Source organism: Tauraco erythrolophus, chromosome 3 (genome assembly GCF_009769465.1).
Source record: "Tauraco erythrolophus isolate bTauEry1 chromosome 3, bTauEry1.pri, whole genome shotgun sequence".
Classification (NCBI taxonomy): Eukaryota; Metazoa; Chordata; class Aves; order Musophagiformes; family Musophagidae; genus Tauraco; species Tauraco erythrolophus.
Window position 1 is genome coordinate 21,374,482 of NC_141467.1, and position 22,108 is coordinate 21,396,589.

A 22,108-nucleotide genomic window follows, 5' to 3' on the forward strand; every position below is an offset into this window, starting at 1 on the left:
TTTAACTATGGAGTTATAAGCAAAGTAAGCTGCATATGCTTTATGTACATGTTGAAAATTAATCACAATTGTACTGAGAACTACTATGTAAAGCAAAGACTATTCAATAGCTTGTTCAATATAACCTCTAAATTTTCAAGGAAAAAAAAAAGATTCCTAATCTTGGAATTGGTCTTGCTACAGTTTGACTTGAGGATGTTATCTAAGATAAATTTGAAGGTGATAAAAGGTTCCTGTGCATTTCTGGTCTAGTTGCACTCGTAGGATATCAAAACTTTAAGAGCTTAGTGTTGCTTTGTCTCTACTTTTGTAGTTGAAAAATAGAAGTTTGCATTCAATGAGATCTGAGAATATGGTACACACCCATGCTACCTTTGCTTGTGATTACAACTTTTGCCTTAATCCTACTCTAACCACAGGATCAAAGTTTTTGTCAGTAATTTAAATTAAAATGAAAGAATTTATAAATATAAATGAACAAAAAGCTTGGTAATAGGGCATAATATAATATATAGGTCCATGATTGTATTTTTAGATCACTTCTTTGAATCACAAGTACTTTAGAAATCATTTAGAAGACAGCCTTTCTTTGGGAAGACCTCTTTTGATAGAAGATGTTGGAGAAGAGCTTGACCCAGCACTTGATCATGTTTTGGAAAGAAACTTTATTAAAACAGGTTCAGCCAACAAGGTAAAAATAAAACAAATGAACAAACAAGTGGAAACAGTTCTGCTCCCCCTGCCCTCAACGAAATAGCTCCTGATAAGTATATGACTGTAAAAGACTAAACTCATATTTAAAATTGATTTATTCTAATAAAAAAAAAGAGTAGAGTTTAAGATCACAAATAGTTAATATATTTAACCTGTAGAGTTCCTTATCCTTTTGCTTATGACAATTTTTAAAAATTTAAATAATCTGTGAATGAGTCGTTTAAAGATAAAAAATAGATATTTTCAACAAAGTCTTTGCATCAGACGCATAATTTAAAGCAGTATTTTTATGTCTTTTTTATGTCTTTGAACATTTTTTTCTACATGCAGTACCTGAAAGTGTACTGGTTCTCGATATCTCAAGACTTCTTTTTAATACTTTTCTTAAGGTGAAGGTTGGTGATAAGGAAGTAGATGTTATGAATGGCTTCAGACTTTACATTACTACAAAACTGCCAAATCCAGGTTACTCTCCTGAAATCAGTGCTCGAACCTCCATCATTGACTTTACTGTGACCATGAAAGGTCTTGAAAATCAACTCTTAGGCAGAGTCATTCTCACAGAGAAACAGGTAATACAATAATCTTTCTCCTGGCTATACATCTTACATTTACCTTTAGAAGGTTTTACTTCCATTTTAGTTTATTACTCTCTATTCCCATATTGCAGTGTAACTTTGTGTCTCTCTCTATTGTGATTATTCTTAATATTACCTGTTTATGATGGTTTAAAAGCTGACACAGAAGAAATTGACTTATTCAAGTGGAAGTTTCTATTTGTCTTTATTGTCTCAACTGTACCGTATTCACCTTATTTTTCCTGCCTCAGTGAGTTATAACCTCATGAGAATGGCCTATGAAAAGGGTGTGGAATAAAAACTGATGTTCTTCTGTCTACATACTGTGGAGCTCAAGGCAAGATAGCCTCATGCAAAGGATTCAGACTTAGTTACTTCCTTGCTCCAAGGGGAAACGGGCTAACTACCTATTTTGACATTGCAGATGTATTAGTTGAGGAAGTCCAAGTTCAGGAAGACAATCCCAATAAACATGCCACCAGCAGTTCTGGAGGGAGGCTGGTTGGGATCTTTTGAACTATTGGACACCTGATCCTTGTAGCTATAAGGTCAGGCAATGTTGAAGTCAAATGAGACGCTATACTCTATGACTGTGTATTTACTAAGGTTTTGGCAATAGTTCCAGTTTACTTTCACTGGAGAGAAATGTGTTTGTTCTCTTATTATGGCATCTGTTGAGATCCTCCCATCATTCTTCCCCATCTTTTCCCCAGTGTAAGACATTCCTTCTTAATGACCTCAGTCATCTTGTTAATGTCAAGCAGTTGCACTTCATTCCTGATCAGTCCATGGATCTCATGAGAGAAATCATACTCATTGTGTGAAGGCTTATGTTTTGTCAGACAGCTTCATTGCACCATCAGCTTTGCTTCAACCACTGACAGCTTGTCAACCCACTATGTAATAGAATGATCACTGTCTGTCTGAAATACGGTGTGATGTGTATATTCACTTCTGGGCCCTGCAATACAGTGCATTCCTCAGGATGACAGTCGTTTTATCAACAAATTCCTCCAGTCATCACAGTTGCTGTATGCCTGCTTGGAGGACACATGAAAGACAGGAACTTAATTTTTCTCAGAATTGCAAAGCAATAGCCTGAGAAGTAATGGACTGAAGTTGGAACATGGGAAATTCTGATTAGATACTAGGAAAAAAAATAATTACATGGAGAGTGGTCAAAACCAGGAACAGATTATCCAGGGATGTTGTGGAATCTCCATTCTAGGAAGGGTTCAAGACTCAACTGAACATGACCCTGAGAAACTGACCTATTTAGACCTGCTGTGAGCCGGCGGTTGAGCTAGTTCATTTCTGGAGGTCTCTTCCAAACTAAAGTTATTAGAATCATGGAATCGTAGAATGGTTGGAGTTGGAAGGGACCTCAATGATCATCTAGTTCCAACCCCCCTGCCATGGGCAGGGAAACCCTCCACTACACCAGGTTGCCCAAAGCCTCATCCAACCTGGCCTTGAACACTTCCAGGGATGGGGAATCTACAGCTTCTCTGGGCCACCTGTTCCAGTACCTCACCACCCTCACAGTGAAAAATTTCTTCCTTAGATCTAATCAAAATCTGCCCTCTTTCAGTTTAAAGCCATTGCCCCTTGTCCTATCACTACACACCCTTGTAAAAAGTCCCTCTCCAGCTTTCCTGTAGGCCCCCTTTAAGTACTGGAAGGCTGCTATAAGATCACCCTGGAGCCTTCTCTTCTCCAGGCTGAACAGCCCCAACTCTCTCAGCCTGTCTTCATAGCAGAGGTGCTCCAGCCCTCAGATCATCTTCGTGGTCCTCCTCTGGACCCGCTCCAGCAGCTCCACGTCCTTGTGCTGGGGACTCCAGAGCTGAATGCAGTATTCCAGGTGGGGTCTCACAAGAGCAGAGTAGAGGGGCAGAATCACTTCCCTCGACCTGCTGGCCACGCTCCTTTTGATGCAGCCCAGGATATGGTTGGCTTTCTGGGCTGTTCTGTGGTATCTTTGCCACTAACTGGGAATGTCTAATGGGTGGATATACTGTGCTCTCTGAACCAGCTTCTCAGAGTGGTGTACTCACTACTGCTTTTTTTTGTGACCATCTGGGGTTAATTCTTCCAAATAAATGACAAGTGGACCACCTGACAGGCAGGAGGACTTTCATAGAATGTACTTACCACTTTTCAGTTTGCTTGGCCTCTGTTTACATGTCTCACTGTCTAAAAATTTTTCCTATGATATCTAGTTATACACCTTTGGGAATTTGAGGATTTCCCTCTTAAGTGTCTGGATTCTTGCTACCTTCTTGTAGCCTTTGGTAGGGAGATGGTGGAATTATTTAACTGGGAGATGGTTTGCCAAATGATTAGAGCAGTATAAGTGCTTGGCCGTATCCAGTGTTAGAATGTTTGTGTGGAACTTCTGCCTCAAAAAGAGAAAAAATTATTTATCTGATGCTAGTGTTCTTCAAAGTTTGTATGTACATTTGTATCCTTCTTGCCATTCCACTGTCTCTAGTATGGTTCTGCACTTAGAATGAATGAGATTTAGACATGCAGTGAGGAAAAGAAGGGTTTACACCACATCATTTAAAGAGTCTGCAAAGTCTGACTTTCCGTTCCTGTGTTGTCTGGTATGCCAATTGGTGGAATCTGTGTGGCATACATCTCAAAGAATTGATTGATTACTGATAAGAATATTGGTACTGATTTCTTCTTTTCCACCAATTTGTGAGATGTGAGCTAAGCAAAAGAAAGTCAAAGGGTAGCTGGTATATCTGTATAAACTTAATTCCACTGTATTTCTTGGAATAATTGCATTTGAGAGACTTGATATATGCCTGAATGTAGTACAATTTATACTGTTTTAATGATAAGATTGTTTTGATACATTGGCTGTTATGTAATTCGACAAAAAACTTCCTTATTTAGTGTGGTAGAAATAACTATGTCAGATTAGTAGTGAATTTATAATATACAGGAACTATTTATGGCTTTTTGAATTTTCACATTCATATTTCAAGATTTGTGGTGAAAAAAGGCTCAAGTTTTGTAAGGAACAGTTGATGCAAATTCTTGCACCTGTGAATCATTTTGTGCCAGAATGATATAAACTATGTAGCAGCTTTTATATTTTATGAATATTAAAAAGATCTAGCGTTCTTTGGTACAGCCTGTAAAATGATGTCAGCGTGTGAAAGCAGTTCTATAAAGCTGGATTTGAAATAGCCTTTTTGGTACAAGTTCCTTGAAATTTTTATATAGTAACTTAGGTTTTTTTGCATCCTTGATGTTATGACTGGAAATTTTTGAAGGCGTGCAGAAAACTTTCAATTGCGTACTCTTCTTGATCTACAAAAAGTATTTGAAAAACTTAAAAGATGGATCTTTCACTAAGGTTTTCATCTAAGGTTACTTCACTTCCTTTAGTTTGATCATTCTGTTTCCAACTTGTTTCTCAGGCTCTTCTTGGGAGGAAAAATTAGCTTTCTGTTTTTTAAATGCATTGAACTCTAAAATACGTTTAACCTTTTAAACTGAACTCAACAAAACATGAGATTTAATTTGGCTCAGAATGGTTTCTCACCATGATAATTATTATATTTAATTGGATGCTAACATTCTTTAAACGCTATACTTAAAAAAATGGTTTCTGCTTCATCAAACTTGCATAATGCTTATCTTGCTTCATAATTGCTACCTGCTTTTCTTTAGCTCCATTAGGCATCAGTTGATTAAAATGGAGTTAACTGCAGTTTTTTTGTCTTTTTTCATCAGTTTTTGTCAGAATCTTTTGATTCTGTATGCGCATCTTCTAAGTTATGTGACATTTACATTATTCTATTACAATAGTCCCAATAAATCTTTTCTACCTGGTGATGATGATGTTTCAATATACTTTTTGTATAGTGACAAAAAAGGAACCTAAATCTGATAATGAGATGAAGATAATTCTTTTTTTTTAGTTTTCTTTTTAAGATAAAAGGACTTTCCTTACAAGAATTAAATGCTTGTGAAGTACTTAGGAATCTTAGCAGAATGTAGGAGTGAGAAGACCACAAGTTTAGAATCTGGGAAAACAACAAAAAAAAAAAACAATTTCAAAAGTTATAAGTGTTGCAAATCTGTATAAATGAAGGCTACTCAAATGAGAGGATAAAACCTTTCCTTAAGTCTTGCTAATATCTCAGGTTCATAATGCCTCTAGTGCTATATGAGAGATCATGTATTTCTTAGTGTTGTCCCTGTTTCCTTGGAAGAGTAGCAGCCTGTCTGTAGTGCTGAAGGGGACTTGGCAAAGGTGGAGTGAATACACAGCTTCCAACTTTGGAGAGACATGAAAATTATCCATTAGACCTTTGTAAACAGTGAAGGAGTACTTCTGTAGACGTAGCTGATACTTCTGCCAACTGGCTCACTTATTGTTGATTCATAAGATTCATATTATCCTTATCTCATGAAAGACCCTTAACCCATCCTCTCCCTTTTTCTTTCTTTTTACTTCAATGAATTGAAACAGTTTGTGGTGTTTCAATGGAGTATTTTTATCTCTGAGGGATTAATTTGTAATAAGTTTTTAAAGTTTAATTTTAAGACTAGTATAAGAGTGAACTGAAACCTGGCAATAGACCTGCTGTCAGAAACATCACTGAAATTCTTTCCCCAAACTCATGCAGTTACTCTTGACCCACACTGTTGTAGTAGGATCAGTACTTTTAAAAACAAATACCTTGTTTTATTTTGTTTTTATTTTTGATTACTCCTCTGTTTTCCAAATATTACTGTGTATTCCAACAGGAATTAGAGAAAGAAAGAACAGATCTTATTGAAGATGTGACTATGAACAAAAGGAGAATTAAAGACCTAGAAGATAATCTTTTGTTCCGACTTACAAGCACTAAGAGTTCTCTGGCAGATGATGAGAGTCTATTAATTGTATTGAGTAACACTAAGAAGACTGCTGAGGAGGTAACACAGAAACTGCAAACTTCTGCTGAAACTGAAGTACAGATCAACTCAGCCCGTGAAGAGTACAGACCTGGTGAGTGAAAGTAGTGACGAAAGACAAATGACTGGAGCATACTGTTAAAGCACCAGTACTTAGAATAAGAGAAATAATACAATGAGATCAGGAAGACCACAATAGGTGGAAAGAATCCGTATTTTTCCTGTAAGTAAATCATACCTAGAAAATGTCATATTGAACTATGGTGCAGAAAGTAGTCTGTTATGCTTCATGTGGAATTTTTAAGATGGAATGATCTATTCTCTCCCTAAACTTCTCTTGCCAGTTTTTATGGAATGTCAATTAGACAGTCATTCTGTCAGTCATTGACCAGTCATTAGGATATTTAGGTAGCTGTATGTTTGAGTTCAACATGTTGACGTTCTTTTAGGGGGCCAGTATAATCCTAAATGCTTTTTCTATCTGTTTGGATGAATGCTTTGTTTATCCCGTCATAGGTCCATAAGTTAAGTTATTATAGTCAGCACATTTCATCAGTCTTTTGGCTTTTAACTGACAGGTGAAAAAGTGAAAAAAGTGGGAAAAAAGCGCTCTCTGGAATTCAGTGTTATACCTGCATTTTAGGAAATTGTAAAATGGTACAGTTAGTGTACCAGAAATCATTGCAGATTTTGTAAAACCTTTATATATAAAACTAAATGACTGCCAAAAGTAATTTAAACCAATATAGTTGATTTGTCTTTTATATGACTCCTGTAAAAGTCTGTAAAGAGAAATTTGTTTGGATATTCAAATAGTACTTCAAACCATCTTACTTTTTATATGTTCCACTGATGATCTGAATATTGGAGTATACCATTCAGATGCTCTCCAAATATGTTTATATTTGCAAACTGGGCTTTACATAGTATACATTAATTACAGAAAAGATTTTTTTTTTGCTAATGTAAAAATGAGGATTACATTAACATTTTAATTATTTTGCTGAAGGATCTTCAGTTAGCATTAGTGTTAAACTCACTGTACTTGTAGAGAGTTAAAAGTCTGCTCTGCACTTCTGCTTTGAACACAGTCTTGTTTCCTGTCCTTCAGTTGCAACTCGAGGTAGCATCTTATACTTCCTTATTACTGAGATGAGCATGGTCAATGTGATGTATCAGACTTCACTTCGGCAGTTTTTGGGGCTTTTTGACCGCTCCCTAGCCAGGTAATTTAGCTAACAACAAGTATCACTTGTGTTTACCCAGTTCTGGAGGTGGTTGTAATACAGTAAAGATTTGTTGTAAACTAATGTTAGAAAGAATAATGTTGCTCGTTACAATCTTAACAGGAATTGTCAGTTTAAATACCCATAAGACTTCGTTAGTTACAAAGGCAAAGAACCTTCAAATGTACTTACAATCCTTAAAAATTGGGCATTAGGTAATTAAAACCCATTATACTCGATTTTCAGCTATGCAGAAAGGCTTGATTAGAAAGGAATTTTTTTTGTTGCTCCTTCAATCTGGAAGTTGTTGCTAGCTTGCTGTCTGATATTCTGTGTTTGTGATCTATTATTTTTTCATGGTTTGAAAGTTCTAAACTGTTACTTTTTGTCTTTTACATAGTATTCCCTTTAAGAAAGCCTATGCAAATCAACACTCAACTGCAGACCTTTCTTCCAACAGGTCTACCAAGAGCCCTATAACTAGCAAGAGGATAACCAATATTATTGAACATATGACATATGAAGTGTTCAAATATGCTGCCCGAGGACTCTATGAGGAGCACAAATTTCTTTTCACATTATTACTTACATTGAAGATTGATCTACAAAGAAATAGAGTGAAGCATGAAGAATTTCTGACACTTATTAAAGGTTGGAACTATGGAAAAAATTTAAGTAGAGCACATACATTATTGTAGAAAATTTGTGAGCTGTATTTATATCTCCTAGCCAACCTGCTGCTTCTTTTAGCACATGAGAAGCCAGTCAATTGAAATAGAACAGAACGATAAGCTTGTATTCCTTTAGCACATGAGAAGCCAGTCAATTGAAATAATACAAGCTTATCCTTCTGTTCTAGTGACAGACAGCATTGTATGGTAGTTCTAATCTATCGCAGTGCACTGAATATTGATAAATATAGCTTTGAGAATCGTGACAATTTAAAAGGAAAATTCTTAACTATCCTTTCAGTTGATGTTTGTCTGCTGCTCAAATACCACCAGCTATGTGTTTGACTTAGAAAAATTATTATACTAAACATCTTTTAGTTTATTTGGTAACTGCAGGAGGATAAGCAAGCAAATAGGAACAGAAAGCAATGCTAACAGTTTAAAAGAACATCAGAATCTTAGCTGAATGTGGCAAGTTCATGGCTTTAGCATGCAAACACTGTCTCTTCCCTTGAAAGCTTGAAGTAATTTTTTATTACCTTTCCAAGATACTTAATTTTCCAAGCAATGTTTATTTATAGATGATAACTGTTAATTTTTCTGTATTGAATGTTCAGAACATCTTTCCCAACAAGCATTTATTTCCAGGCACAAAGAAATAGTAAATCCTTAAAAGAGAAACTAGTTAACAAAGATTAAGTTCAAGGTACATCATAAAAAAAGATAATATAAAATAACCAAACTACAAATTCTTCTTCACCAAAGATGGTGTGACTTTGTAAGGTAGAAAAACCTTGTAACCTCATGATTAAAAATCTGGATTCTTGTAGCTTGTGTTTTCTTTTTATTTTGTGTTTGCTTCGTTTTAGCTTCAGTTGAATTCCAAGGAAGGCAAATGTACATATTAGCAAAGTTATTACTTTATCTACAACAACAACAAATAATAGCAAAAAGCATTGATATTAAGCTTCTTCATTTTTTTCTCATTAAACTCAAGCTTATTCTTTTACAGTAAAAAATAGATTTAGATTATAATGGGAAGCTGTTCCGGATTTAAAAAAAAAAAAATGTTTTAAAGTAAGATGAAAAATAAGCTTTAAAAATAAATTTTACATGTTGCCTACCTCAGAAATTTCTTTATGAGCATCCTTAGTTATTAAGTAGTCATTCTCCAGACTGGGAAGACTTATTAATGTGAAATAGTCTTGCATTATCTACTTTACATTTTCCAAATAGGTGGTCTTTATTTATTTATTTTTATTTTTGTCTTTTGGGTGTATCCAACTGTTCTAATTATAATTAATTCCACATTTCTTGCAGGTGGTGCTTCCCTAGACCTTAAAGCTTGTCCTCCTAAACCAGCTAAATGGATTGTGGATATGACTTGGTTGAACTTGGTGGAGCTCAGTAAACTTCAACAATTTTCCAATATTCTTGATCAAGTAAGAGCTTTTTCAAAATGAATCTCTTGTTTGACAATAATTGTCTGGTAGTGATGAAGGCACGTGGTGGGAAGCTGGTATATTTTCTAGAATAGAATGAAATTGACAGCAGATAGCCACAGCTGTGACCCCAACTACTTAGCAACCTGTATCGATAAAAAGACTTAAAAAATCCCAGGAAAATAAGAAGAAAATAGAATATTTCACACCCTATATAATTATAATACTTTCAGATTGGGATACAACTTGCTGTTATCCAATTCACATAGTGCAACTTGAATCTTCCTACAGTTGTTAGACTTTCTTATATCCCTGTTGTGCTTTCTTACACTATGTTTTATGATGCCTGTTCCAATATTTCTCTGATTACATGGAGTAGGAGTTAGGGAAAGGGTGCTCAGTAAATTCAACACTTGTATGAATAATCTTAATGGACACTAAGTGTAGCTAATGGAGTAAGTAAATAGCATTTGGTATATGTGTAGGGTACCTTCTGTACAGTCATGTGGGGAGCAGCTATGTACCTAGTGTTCTCAAAGCTATGTCTGAGCCTAGCCCTCTGTGTTCTGACCTCGCTATGCCATTATATCACTGATGGACAATACTGAGCAGTAGCTCATTTTTTCATTTTTAATAGCCTCACTAAATCTGTGTACTAACATTGCTAAACAAATGCCTCTGTGTGGATTATGTGTCTCTGACCCTCATTAAAAGTTGTGATGTTGGGGAAGTTGAAGTGTGACTTGTCTGTTTAGTGGGATTTACTCCTTTGATATAACTGCAGATTTCCAGAGCAGAGAAACAGTGGAAAATCTGGTTTGATAGTGAGAATCCTGAAGAAGAACTGGTTCCTAGTGGCTATGGTCAATCCCTGGACTGCTTCAGACATCTTCTTCTTATCAGATCATGGTGTCCTGACAGGACCATAGCTCAGGTACCTTTATATAGCGAACACAATCTATTTAGATGTCATTAGAATAATAGTTACAGAATTGCAGTTCAATACTTTTTTGCTTAATGCTAAACTCCTTTTTGTAATGGACCTTTACATTGCATTTTCTGAAATTATTTCCAGACAATTTATGCGTTTATTACAAGGGCAGTGTTAGCTAAATTATTCCATACAGAATCATAGAATGGTTTGGGTTGGAAGAGACATAAAGATGATCCAGTTCCACCCATTCTGCCTAGGGCAGGGACACCTTCCACTAGATCAGCTTACTCAAAGCCTGGCCTTGAACTCCTACAGGGGTAGGGCATCCACAACTTCTCTGAGCAACCTGTTCCAGTGTTTCACCACCCTCATAGTGAAAAAGTTCTTCCTTAGATCTAGTCTAATTCTACCCTCTCTCAGTTTAAATCCATTGCCCCTTGTCCTATCACCACATGCCCTTGTAAAAAGCCCCTCTCCAGCTTCCTAGTAAGCCTCCTTTAGGTACTGAAAGGCTGCTAGAAGGTTTCCCCCGAGCCTTCTCTTCTCCAGGCTGAACAACTCCAATTCTCTCAGCCTTCCTTTATAGGAGACAGGCTTCAGCCCTCAGATCGTCTTTGTGGCCCTCCTCTGGACCCTCTTCAACAGATTGAGCTTCTCTTCAACCAACTCCCCCAAATCCTTCTTCTCAGGAATTCTCTCAATCTATTCTCCACCCAGGCTGTACTTGTGCTTGGGATTGCCCTGACCCATGTGCAAGACCTTGCACTTGGCCTTGTTGAACTTCATGAGGTTCTCACAGGCCCACCTTTCCAGCCTGTCAAGGTCCCTCTGGATGGCATCCCTTCCATCCAGTGTGCCAACCACACTACACAGCTTGGTGTCGTCAGCAAACTTGCTGACAGTGCACTCAATCCCACTGTCCATGTTGCCGACAAAGATGTTAAACAACGCTGGTCCCAATATTGACCCCTGAGGAACACCACTCATCACTGGCCTCCACTTGGACATCGAGCTGTTGACCGCAACTCTTTGAGTGCAACCATCCAACTGATTCCTTATCCACCAAGTGGTCCATCCGTCAAAACCATGTCTCTCCAGCTTAGAGACAAGGATGTCATGTGGGACCGTGTCGAATGCTTTGCAGAAGTCCAGGTAGATGATGTTGGTTGCTCTTCCTTTATCTACCAATGCAGACGATCATAGGCGGCCATCAAATTTGTCAGGCAGAATTTGTCCTTAGCGAAGCCATGTTGGCTGTCACGAGTCACCTCCTCATTTTCCATATGCCTTAGCGTAGTTTCCAGGAGGATCTGCTCCATGATCTTGCCAAACACAGAGGTGAGACTGACTGGCTTGTTGTTCCTTGGGTCTTCCTTATTTCCCTTTTTAAAGATGGGGCTATGTTTCCCCTTTTCTGGTCAGTGGGAACTTCACGAACTGCCACAGCTTCTCAAATATGATGGAGAGTGGCTTAGCAACTTCATCTGTGAGTTCCCTCAGGACTCACAGATGCAGCTCACCAGGTCCCATGGACTTGTGCATATATTGAATGAGTATTAGCCAATGATTATGGAGATAGAGTTTCGTCTGGAAGCTTATGTGTTTATCCAGTTCTCCTGTATCAGTTCAGAAGGTGTTTTTAACTGTCCTTGCTGATATTACTCACTGGAATTGTAGAATTGTCCTCATGTTACGCTGAAGTAAAATATTTTCATGGACTCAGTTGGCTGAGAGAAAACAAAACATGAAAATAATTTAATTGAGGAACTGTTTCTTGCACGGAAGAACTAGACCACCTTGGAAAAAATGTGTATTAAGGTCTGTTCAAAATTTTTATTTTAAAACCATCTGTTTAGAAAGGATAGAATTATAAAATTGGAGTTTATTAAATAATTAGACCTTTAAGAAAAATCAACTTCTATGAGCCTATTTTTAATCTTTATCTTCCCAATGCAAAAGGATAAAGATTATGCAATTGCTGACAATTTCAGGGCAATGGCTGGCAATTTACTGAAGTCAGAATGCATCACTAAAAGTGCGGTATTAATTTTATGAATGTAAACCTTTAGGCATTGTGACTTGATTTAGAGGAAGTCTCAGCAATTATTGATGTAACTGCGGTCAATAGAAGGTTAAATGTTACTGTATAATGAATCTCTCAGATGTGTGCTATGTGTCTGAAACGGATCATACAAAATTCGTTCCTCAGTTCCATTAATGGAGGCAAATTACACTTTCATCTTAAAGTGGTTTTATAAAAACTAATAGTTTATCAAACGCTGAATGCTGATTGTTTTGTCTCTGAGAAGTAACCCAGAGGTATTTAGAGGAAGACTAGTCTAAGACAAAAGTAATGTAGAGGGAAAGAATACAAGAAAGATCATCTTAGACTGTTTGAAAGAGCTTTTTCTATTTTTAGTAAAAAGGAAGAATAATCTAATAATTTTTGAAATGAAAAAATAAGGAGTAACAGAAGTGATCTTCACGTGTTCCTCTGGATGTTCTACTTTGTGACAATTATTTTCATCATTACTACTGTTAATTTATTGTTTGTTTAAGCATGAAGGTGGGAAAGACCTAACACCTTTGAAGCATATCTTCCATCCTTTCCTCCTTTTTTTCTCTAGTATTTGGAAAGGGAAGCTAGATTTCAAGGTTAGGAGTTATGCTATCTAATGGAGATACCATCTTTAAATAATTAAAACCTTTCAAAAGGCTTAGTAAGTTATTATTTTTATTATACTATAATTATATGTATTATATATCTATACATACAGATATATAATATAGAATAATTATTTTTAACTTTTAACTGGTCTTATAAGGCTGTAAGAAATAACACCTTCAAAGACAGTGTGATATGTTAACATGTAAAAAAAAAAAATTGGTTGCATATTTGTATTTTTGATATAAATTTGTAGCAACCTTTACGCTTCAGTTTACTTATTGGTTGTATTTCAACTGGAAAGAAAACAGTATTAAATGATTACATCACAGGTTAAATTTACCTTTTTTAATATAGGCAAGAAAATACATCATTGACACTATGGGCCAGAAATACGCAGAGGGAGTCATCTTGGACTTGGAGAAGACATGGGAAGAGTCAGATCCACGTACTCCTCTCATATGCTTTCTTTCCATGGGCTCTGATCCTACAGACTCAATTATAGCTTTGGGAAAAAGACTGAAAACAGAGACACGTTATGTTTCCATGGGCCAGGGGCAAGAAATCCATGCTCGTAAACTTCTACAGCAGACAATGGCTCATGTAAGAGACAAAAATCTGCATGTTTTTTTGTATCTATATTAAACACTTAGAAATGAAAACCATGTCATGAAGTAAAGTTGTTTAGTGGATAGTTAATACTGATGCAAGAACCTTTATGTATTTGTATAAATAAATATCCTAAGCAATAGAACTGTCTTTTCACAGTCATTTAATTGATCATAACAAGCTTTCTGATACTGCGTAGACATCAATGTTTTTCATACAAAATGGAGGGGTTTTTTTAGGTTGATAGCTGATGAACATAGCTGAATTGATTGTTTGCATTGCATGAATATTAAATGTTCTTCAGCAAGCATTTCACAGCATTTTTTCAGTTTTATGTTTTTGGTAATACAAACATATTTTGTTAAATGAAGAAAATGAATTCCAAATATACGATTGATAGTTACATAACCTTGAGAAAAACAAAACACTATAGCAAAATATTTTGTATTGCTGTAGTCTGGATTTTGAATTGGATTGGACGATCTGATAGTTCAAGCATTTTACAAGTGAAACGTGGAAGAATTAAAGAATAAGGTTTCCTGTGTGAGAAATAGGTATCCCAATTTAGCATGCTTTGCCCATCAGGTGGTAGTACTGCTGTGCCTACTAATGTGAATAGATTAAACTTCTTCCACTCCTGTGTTATGAGCTTCTTCGCTGTATGTATAACCAGTTTTCCTGACTTTTGCCTCAGATTCTGATTTGACAACTTCACATTAAGAGCTAATTAGCAGATCAGATGAGAAGAAACTCATTTAAAAGATAGGGAAGAAGAGTTCCTTTTGTTTAGTTAAAAGAAACGCAGTCACTTTTCCTCACTGTCTTGCATACCCTTTTAATGAAGAGATATGTGAGATGTTGATATGAAGTATGGCAATTCATATATGAAAGTTTGATATCTATTGATTGCGAGCAATAGATTAATTAAGTCTGTATATTTGGTTATTTTCAAGCCCGCAACCCTTTTGAGGAACAAAGTTTAGCAGCTTGCTCTGTAGAGCTACTTCTGAACTTCCTTATATAAGTCAAGATTTATCCGTGTTTGTAAGCACTATAGTCATGTCCAGATAAGTTTTAAACCTACTGAAGTGGGAAAGTGTCGGGGGTTAGGCCACTCCGGCAACCAAACCCTACACAGTCGCTCACTCACCCTCCCCCAGCCCCAGGGATGAGGGAGAGAATTAAAGGACAAATGGGAAACCCATGGGTTGAGATAAGAACAATTTAATACACAGTGTAGATGTGTATTAAGATGATTTAATACACAGTGTAGATGCTCACCACCCCTCTTATCTGAAGGCCGTCTCGTCCCGAAGCTGCAATCCCGGACGAACGCGAGGCCCCGAAATAGAGAGGGGGAGAGAGAGAGAGAGTACTCCGAGAGTGGGAGTACTGGGAGAGAGAGAGGGAAAAAAAGGCAATGGAGCAAAAGCGCAGCAAGCGCAAAAGAGCAGAAGCAGCGAAAGAGCCAAAGCACAAAAAGCCCTTCTGTCCGTCTGACCCTCACTTTTATACTGGGCATGACGCTGCATGATATGGAATACGAATTGGCCAGTTTGGCCCTCAATCTTAAATTCCACCACAAATCACAAGGGGAATCGTGGCCCTCTTGTCCCGGCTGTGCTCCCCCCTTATCCCGCCGTGCTTCTGCACTCCGGACAGGACACGGCACACTGAAAAGTCCTTGGAGTCTCACGTCCAACCACAAACTTCAACTTGTTATGAACATTCTTCTCAGAGCGAGCCTCTGAGTAAAACCAAAACACGGAGCTCTTCTAGCTGCTAAAAAGAAGAGCTAACTCTGTCCCAGCTAAAACCAGGACAGAAAGGTAGGGACTACTTGGGAAAACCTGATTGGACAAGTAAAGACCACTTGTTTAGATGATAAAACCGAAGAAGCTATCTTGTTCTGGAAGGAACAGCCCACAGTTTAGCTCACATGAGTTTTCTTTTGGAGAAAAAATACTTTGTTAATTGCATGTGTACCATTACTATGGATACTGGTCTCTGTACATGATATGTACATGAGATCAACTGATTAAGACCTTGATTTTGATTTGGTGAGCCAGTGGTGCAAAATTGACTGTGGAGGATTTCTTCCTTTAACAACTCTGATAAGCACTTAACGTACTATATTTTGCTATAACTTAGATGTTGGCTTTCTCCCTAACCTACAGCATAAACAAAGTGTGATCTTGGTGGTTTCAGTTTGTAAACAATGTTGATAACTTTATATTCTGTTGTTTTAAACTAGGGAGGTTGGGCACTTCTGCAAAACTGCCACCTTGGACTTGACTTTTTAGATGAGTTGATGGACACTGTAATAGAGACAGAGACTGTCCATGAAAGCTTTCGACTGTGGATGACAACTGACATTCACAAACAGTTCCCCATCACCCTTCTTCAAATGTCTATTAAGTTTACCAGTGAACCACCACAAGGGCTCAGAGCTGGACTAAAGAGAACATATAGTGGTGAGTGTTAGAGTGGTAATGACTTAAAATTAAATCTGGTGTTATCATGTGATTGCATTGTGTAGCAGTTGATCCTACATGTAAGCTACTATGAGAAACTGATCACAAAGATTCCAGATGTCTTGATTGTTAGTTTGAGCTGGAAGTTGTGAAAACTAAAAGGCAGAGAAGATCTACTTAAGTTCCATTTCCAGAACTAATTGTACAGCCAAACAGGAAATGCTTTTTCTTCTCTCGAATATTGACTTCTAATATTACAGTTCTAAGTGCTTAAATTTTTAATCATCTTGTGTCTTTTCACGGAAAAACGACATGTTAATCTTTGTTTTCTATTAAGTGCTCTTTATATTGTATAAAATAAAGGTCAAAGAGACTGTACAGAAAGCAACTTAATGTGAATTCAACTATTAGTGTGGGACTTTTTTCCCTAAAGTTTACTCTTTAATTTGAGCAACTTACTACATGCTATAAACTGTCTCCAGCATAGAACATTTTGTAGGACAATAATTTACTCTTGGGAGAGGCAGAGAGCCAACTGAATATCTCAAGGAGTGATGCTTTAGCACTGATTTGAAGTAGTTTTGAAAAATACTGCTACTGTGTTTCTTACAAAGCCCACTTACAATCAATAGGTGTCACTCAGGATTTACTAGATGTCAGTGACATGGTACAATGGAAACCAATGTTGTATGCTGTAGCCTTTCTACACTCCACTGTTCAAGAGAGACGCAAGTTTGGAGCTCTGGGTTGGAATATACCCTATGAGTTTAATCAAGCTGATTTCAATGCTACTGTGCAGTTCATTTATAACCACTTGGATGGCATGGATGCCAAGAAGGTAATTAATGTTTTTGTGGGGAAGATGGATTAGAGTGATGGAGATTTATAGTAGTGGAAGGTATATCTATATTTCCCAATAACTGAAACACAAACATAATTTTAAATTAGTCTTTTGTTTCTTTCCACAAACATTCAACATTTCAAGGATATATGTCTGTAGAGCAGCTGGTTTAAATCAGATTTTTTAATCCTGTGCATGTTAAATTTGTATATTAACCTGTACAATAAAAAAAAAAATCCCTCCCAGCCATCTCCCCCCAAAACTTCAGACATATAAACCTTAGAACAGTAGACCCTCTGTGCTAATTAATTTTCAGTGCTAATTAATTTTCAGTGCTAAATAATTCAGATAGTTAAATGGGCCTCTATATTTAAAATATTATTTTATTTAAATCTGTTTTGAGTAAAATTGTAAGATGTGGCTCCTCCAACGTGTCTTGGCAGCATAAAGAAGTTGAAAATGGCTTTAAAAGACTATGTAAGAATTCCTCTTACATTTCTCACTTTCATATGGTCAGTTGTCTTATAGAGATCTGTGCCAGATCACTTTGCAATTGGCATTTTAAATAAAGTTGAAAGCATGATCGGAATGTAGCTGTCCCCCTCTTGCCCAGATGCTGGCATAGCATCTTGAATTAGTCGTCAGTGAATTCTACTTTGAGAAATCCTTGAAGGTGTTCTGGGAATGCAGGGTTATAGGAAAAAAGAGTAGTAAGAGAATAACTTTCTACCAAAAGGGAAGAGATGCAGGACTTGGTATATCAGCTGTTCTTACTAAGAGAAATGTAAAGGATCAGCTAAAGTCAGTGCTTTCTTCTTGGTTTTAGAGTATCTCCTGGAGTACTGTTCATTACATGATAGGTGAGATCCAGTATGGTGGCCGTGTGACAGATGACTATGACAAAAGGCTCATGAACACCTTTGTAAAGGTTTGGTTCAGTGAAAATACATTCAGTCAGGAATTCAATTTCTACAAAGGATACAGCATACCCAAATGTGCTGTGGTGGATCAATACCTTCAGTACATACAGGTTGGTAAATGAAGACCTTTCAACACAAAAACCAACAATTCACTGTATCTCACAAGTTCTTGAATCTCTATATTTTTCTTTTCTTCTGAGTACCTATATTTTGTCTTTTATTCACAGATTTTTTTTTTATTGCTTTCTAACAGTCTGCATATCTGTTAGTGACAACTAATTGTCTTCAGTGTCATCATTGTCGTGATAGGAATTTTTTCTTTTTCACGTAATTTGCTTGAGGAACATACCTGAAGGTGCAGAGTTATTAAAGAAGACAAAGAATGGAGTACAGACACTGGGTATAACCTCACAGAACTAAAAAGCGTAGATATCTGGAAGTTCAAGCTGACTATTAAAATAGCGTATAGAAGTTAAAACTGAATTTGTTGTTAACGTTGGTGTGATTTTGGCTGTGACATGACAGCAAGTTATATGCCCTTAAGAGTGAAGAGATCTTCAGTAAGATCTTACTTTGCGATATAAGGGTTTTGGGTTTGGTTTTCGTTTTGTTGTGGTTTGGTTTTTTGTGTGTGGTATGTGGGTGTGGTGGGTTTTTGTTTGTTTATTTTTAAATAATTAGCTTATAAATCCATCTCTAGTTATGCTCTTTTTATATTTTACTATGTAGAGTCTTCCTGCTTATGACACACCAGAGGTGTTTGGTTTACACCCCAATGCAGACATCACTTACCAAAGTAAACTTTCCAAAGACGTATTGGACATCATCCTCAGCGTTCAGCCTAAAGATAGCTCTGGTGGAGGAGGTGAAACCCGAGAGGCAGTTGTAGCCAGACTGGCTGATGATATGCTGGAAAAGCTTCCTGCTGATTATGTGCCATTTGAAGTGAGTTAATGAAATTCTGTCAAAAACTTTTGTTCCATCTTGCTTTGTGTGGATAAAAAAAAAAAAAAATAGTAACTATTACTTTTTCTAAAAGCATGTCTGAATTCTTTCATACGGGCAATACTTCAAAAATATATTTTAAAGAAGTCTGACCAGACTCTTAATATTTATAATGAAGTCACTAAATGCGCACTGAAGTGCTTTTGTAAGAGCTTTTTCAAAATATTAAACCACTTAAGCATTAAGTTGTCATTTACACTATGGAGGAGGTAGGATCATCAGCTTTTAACTGAGGTTCTTGACACTATAGAGAACTGAGATCATGTTGCAAGTGTATTCATGCTTCTAAAAGTATTACAGCTTTAACATATGTATTACTTTGAGTTTCAGCTTATGTCCTGAAGATATTTTTAGATTGCTTTCTTCTTCAGTGAAGTGAATGCTGAAAAGCTTGTCAAGTGATAGTTCTCATTGATTGAAGCCCACCGTCAGTATATCAGGATCCATATTAACACATAATAGCCTATGTAATTTTATTTGTAATGGGCACCTGCTACCTTGCAGCCATTTCTTTTCTGAAATATTAACTTTCCTTCTGTTTATTTAGAAGATGGAATAACTCTCAAGGTGAGAGGATTTTTTTACGGTTAGAAAACATTTACTGATGACTAGATATGTGGACACTCCAGTTGACTGTATTCTGTGTCCCCATGCTGGCAATTACAGTTTAATTGAGTGATTGAACAGTTTGTGTTGTTTCTGGGTCTTTCCATAATTCTTACTAGTCCTTTAGAGACCCAGAATTTTAGAATGCTGACCATATAGTCTTCCCAGGTGAGGCTGATCGTGAGCTTCAAATTAATGAGAGTAAAATGCTTGTGAAACAGTTCAGGTTCCAATATTTCCTATATCAGAGGATGCTGAACTTTTGTGTTTCATTATATTTGTGAAAGCTTAAAAGCAAGTAAGATTGGTTATATCAGTAACGAAGCATTTATAACACTTTTGTTACAAAATGGATGCGAATCACTCCAATGTGTCATCAAAAAGAAGTTCACTTCCATGTTTGGAACTTTAACAGATTCTGAGAGTAGCCACCTGCTAATCTAGTCAATAAGATGTTTTATTAATTAGGTAATTTACCTGCCATGTCCTTCTTGAGGAAAGTGAAATCTCCTATCCCTAGTCTTCTGCCATTTTACTTACTCTTTAATGGAAGTTAGCGTGAACCTGATACAAGGCTGTTGCTCACCAGCCTGGGCTGCGGCACCAGGGACGCTGTTGCATCCTCCACAGCCAGGAGGAAATGGCCTGCCTCTTGTGGGCAGGATAGGTACCTTGAGTTGAGTAGTTAATTAGGAGTTCATTATCTCAACTCAGTCCAGCTGGATAAGAATGATTAGTGCCATACAAGGCTAGGTGGCTTATGAAGGCCAGATTTCTCCTGCCAGGATGCTGAGCTGCAAGAAGACTTGTATAATCTAACGTCCTCTTTTCTGGTTTTACACAGTAATAAATTTCCCTTATGTGAGGTATACTAATGAGTATAGACTCTCTTCAGGTACTAACATCCCACATCTGTTATTTTATGTTTTCTGTAGCCCATTTAGTATTACATAATCTTTTTTCCCTTAAATGGCATAATTATGATAACATATTTTATCTGAGCAGATGAGTTAACATATCTGAATTTGGAATACTGGCTGTCTAGAAGTCTTCCAAAAGTTTGCATTTGAAGTTTCTGACCTGCTGACTTTCTAGAAGCCTGAGCTTTATGACTTTCCAAAAGGTTGAACCAGGTGTCTGAGATCTGCAAAGAATTGCAGTTTGTTGAGTTTCTCAGAAGCGTACTGCTTTAGTGATGGGCTAAATCTCCTGGTAGTTGTTAGTTCAACTCTCTTCAAATTCTACTTGATGTCTCCAGGAATAGATATGTGGCTTAGTAAAGACATGTATAGTTTCAATGTATAGGTACAGTTAGCCCTGTTAAATTTGCAAGAGGTCTTTCTGGGCAGATCAGCTCTGATCAGAAATGAAAAATGGAAATTTAATTTGTAATAATAAAACTGATTCCTTTTTGTGTAGCAGAATACTGATAAACTTAGGTTATGCACATCGCTAAGAACAGGCCTGTTAACGCTGTATAGGATTCAAAATCTCTTATATATAATTTTTTCACCTATCTCCCAATAGTACCATATTGACTACAAAATTTCTAGTTATATCCAAACAGTTGTTAACTTGTTAACTTTTCACTTTTCATTAAAAATATATCAGCGTGTTTTATTAGAATACAAGACTGACTGGCACCGTGATAGTTCCCAGGTGTTGCTGATAAATAGCACTACTGCGCTGAGGCAAAGTGGCTGGGGCACTCACTCTTGATGGATTTGTGCAAAGTGAACCTCGAGAACTATCTCTTGGAATTAAAGCTGAAATCCTTGAAATGGGGTATGACCTACCTGCTGTATAAATGATGTTAGTTCATAGAGTGATATACAGACTAAATCAGGATTTAGACTAAAAACATAGCGAGTCTTAAGATCATAGATTTCTCTTGGAACAAATCCTGTCTTTCTGTCTTGTAGAGGACTCAAGGAAGATGCCAAACTGACCATTTACCTTCTTAAATAAAAATATCATGTCTTTAATTTGTACTGGGGCCTAACCTTGACATAAAGCCGCTTTTATTTTTTACTTCTGTTGAAGGATGTTTGGTTTTCTACCTACAGGTAAAAGAGAAACTAAAGAACATGGGACCTTTTCAGCCTATGAACATATTTTTGCGACAGGAGATTGAACGAATGCAGAGAGTTATTTCCTTAGTGAGAAGCACGCTGACTCATCTAAAGCTTGCCATTGATGGGACAATTGTTATGAGTGAAAATCTGAGGGATGCTTTAGACTGCATGTATGATGGAAGGATTCCTGCTAGCTGGAAAAAAGTAGGTGTATATCAGTTGTTTTGTAAGGAAGAAAAAAAAAGAAATCCATAGAGCTGGATTAGACTGCTAGACATACAGTAAATACCTCTTTCAAACACAAGTGTTCACCAGGACTATGCAACTGTTGGAGTTGATTTTGGGCTAGAATAAACCCAGTCAAAACAAACCTGCTTTCATTTATAAAAATAGAAATTAATGTGGGAGTAGCAGGTATTTCCCAT

At 36.8% G+C, this 22,108-nt stretch overlaps 1 protein-coding gene across 2 annotated transcripts in view; it reads left to right on the forward strand.

Moving 5' to 3' along the window:
• DNAH5 (dynein axonemal heavy chain 5) overlaps positions 1-22,108 on the forward strand; it is a 159,626-nt gene that overhangs the window by 132,394 nt on the left and 5,124 nt on the right. For both annotated transcript variants that reach the window (XM_086609042.1, XM_086609044.1), the window contains exons 64-76: positions 536-691; positions 1,104-1,286; positions 6,066-6,309; positions 7,327-7,441; positions 7,902-8,092; positions 9,433-9,554; positions 10,339-10,488; positions 13,511-13,756; positions 16,017-16,236; positions 16,869-17,074; positions 17,904-18,107; positions 18,727-18,942; positions 21,675-21,887. In XM_086609042.1, coding sequence (XP_086465168.1) covers positions 536-691; positions 1,104-1,286; positions 6,066-6,309; positions 7,327-7,441; positions 7,902-8,092; positions 9,433-9,554; positions 10,339-10,488; positions 13,511-13,756; positions 16,017-16,236; positions 16,869-17,074; positions 17,904-18,107; positions 18,727-18,942; positions 21,675-21,887 — 2,466 coding nt within the window. The remainder of the gene's footprint in view (positions 1-535; positions 692-1,103; positions 1,287-6,065; positions 6,310-7,326; positions 7,442-7,901; positions 8,093-9,432; positions 9,555-10,338; positions 10,489-13,510; positions 13,757-16,016; positions 16,237-16,868; positions 17,075-17,903; positions 18,108-18,726; positions 18,943-21,674; positions 21,888-22,108) is intronic.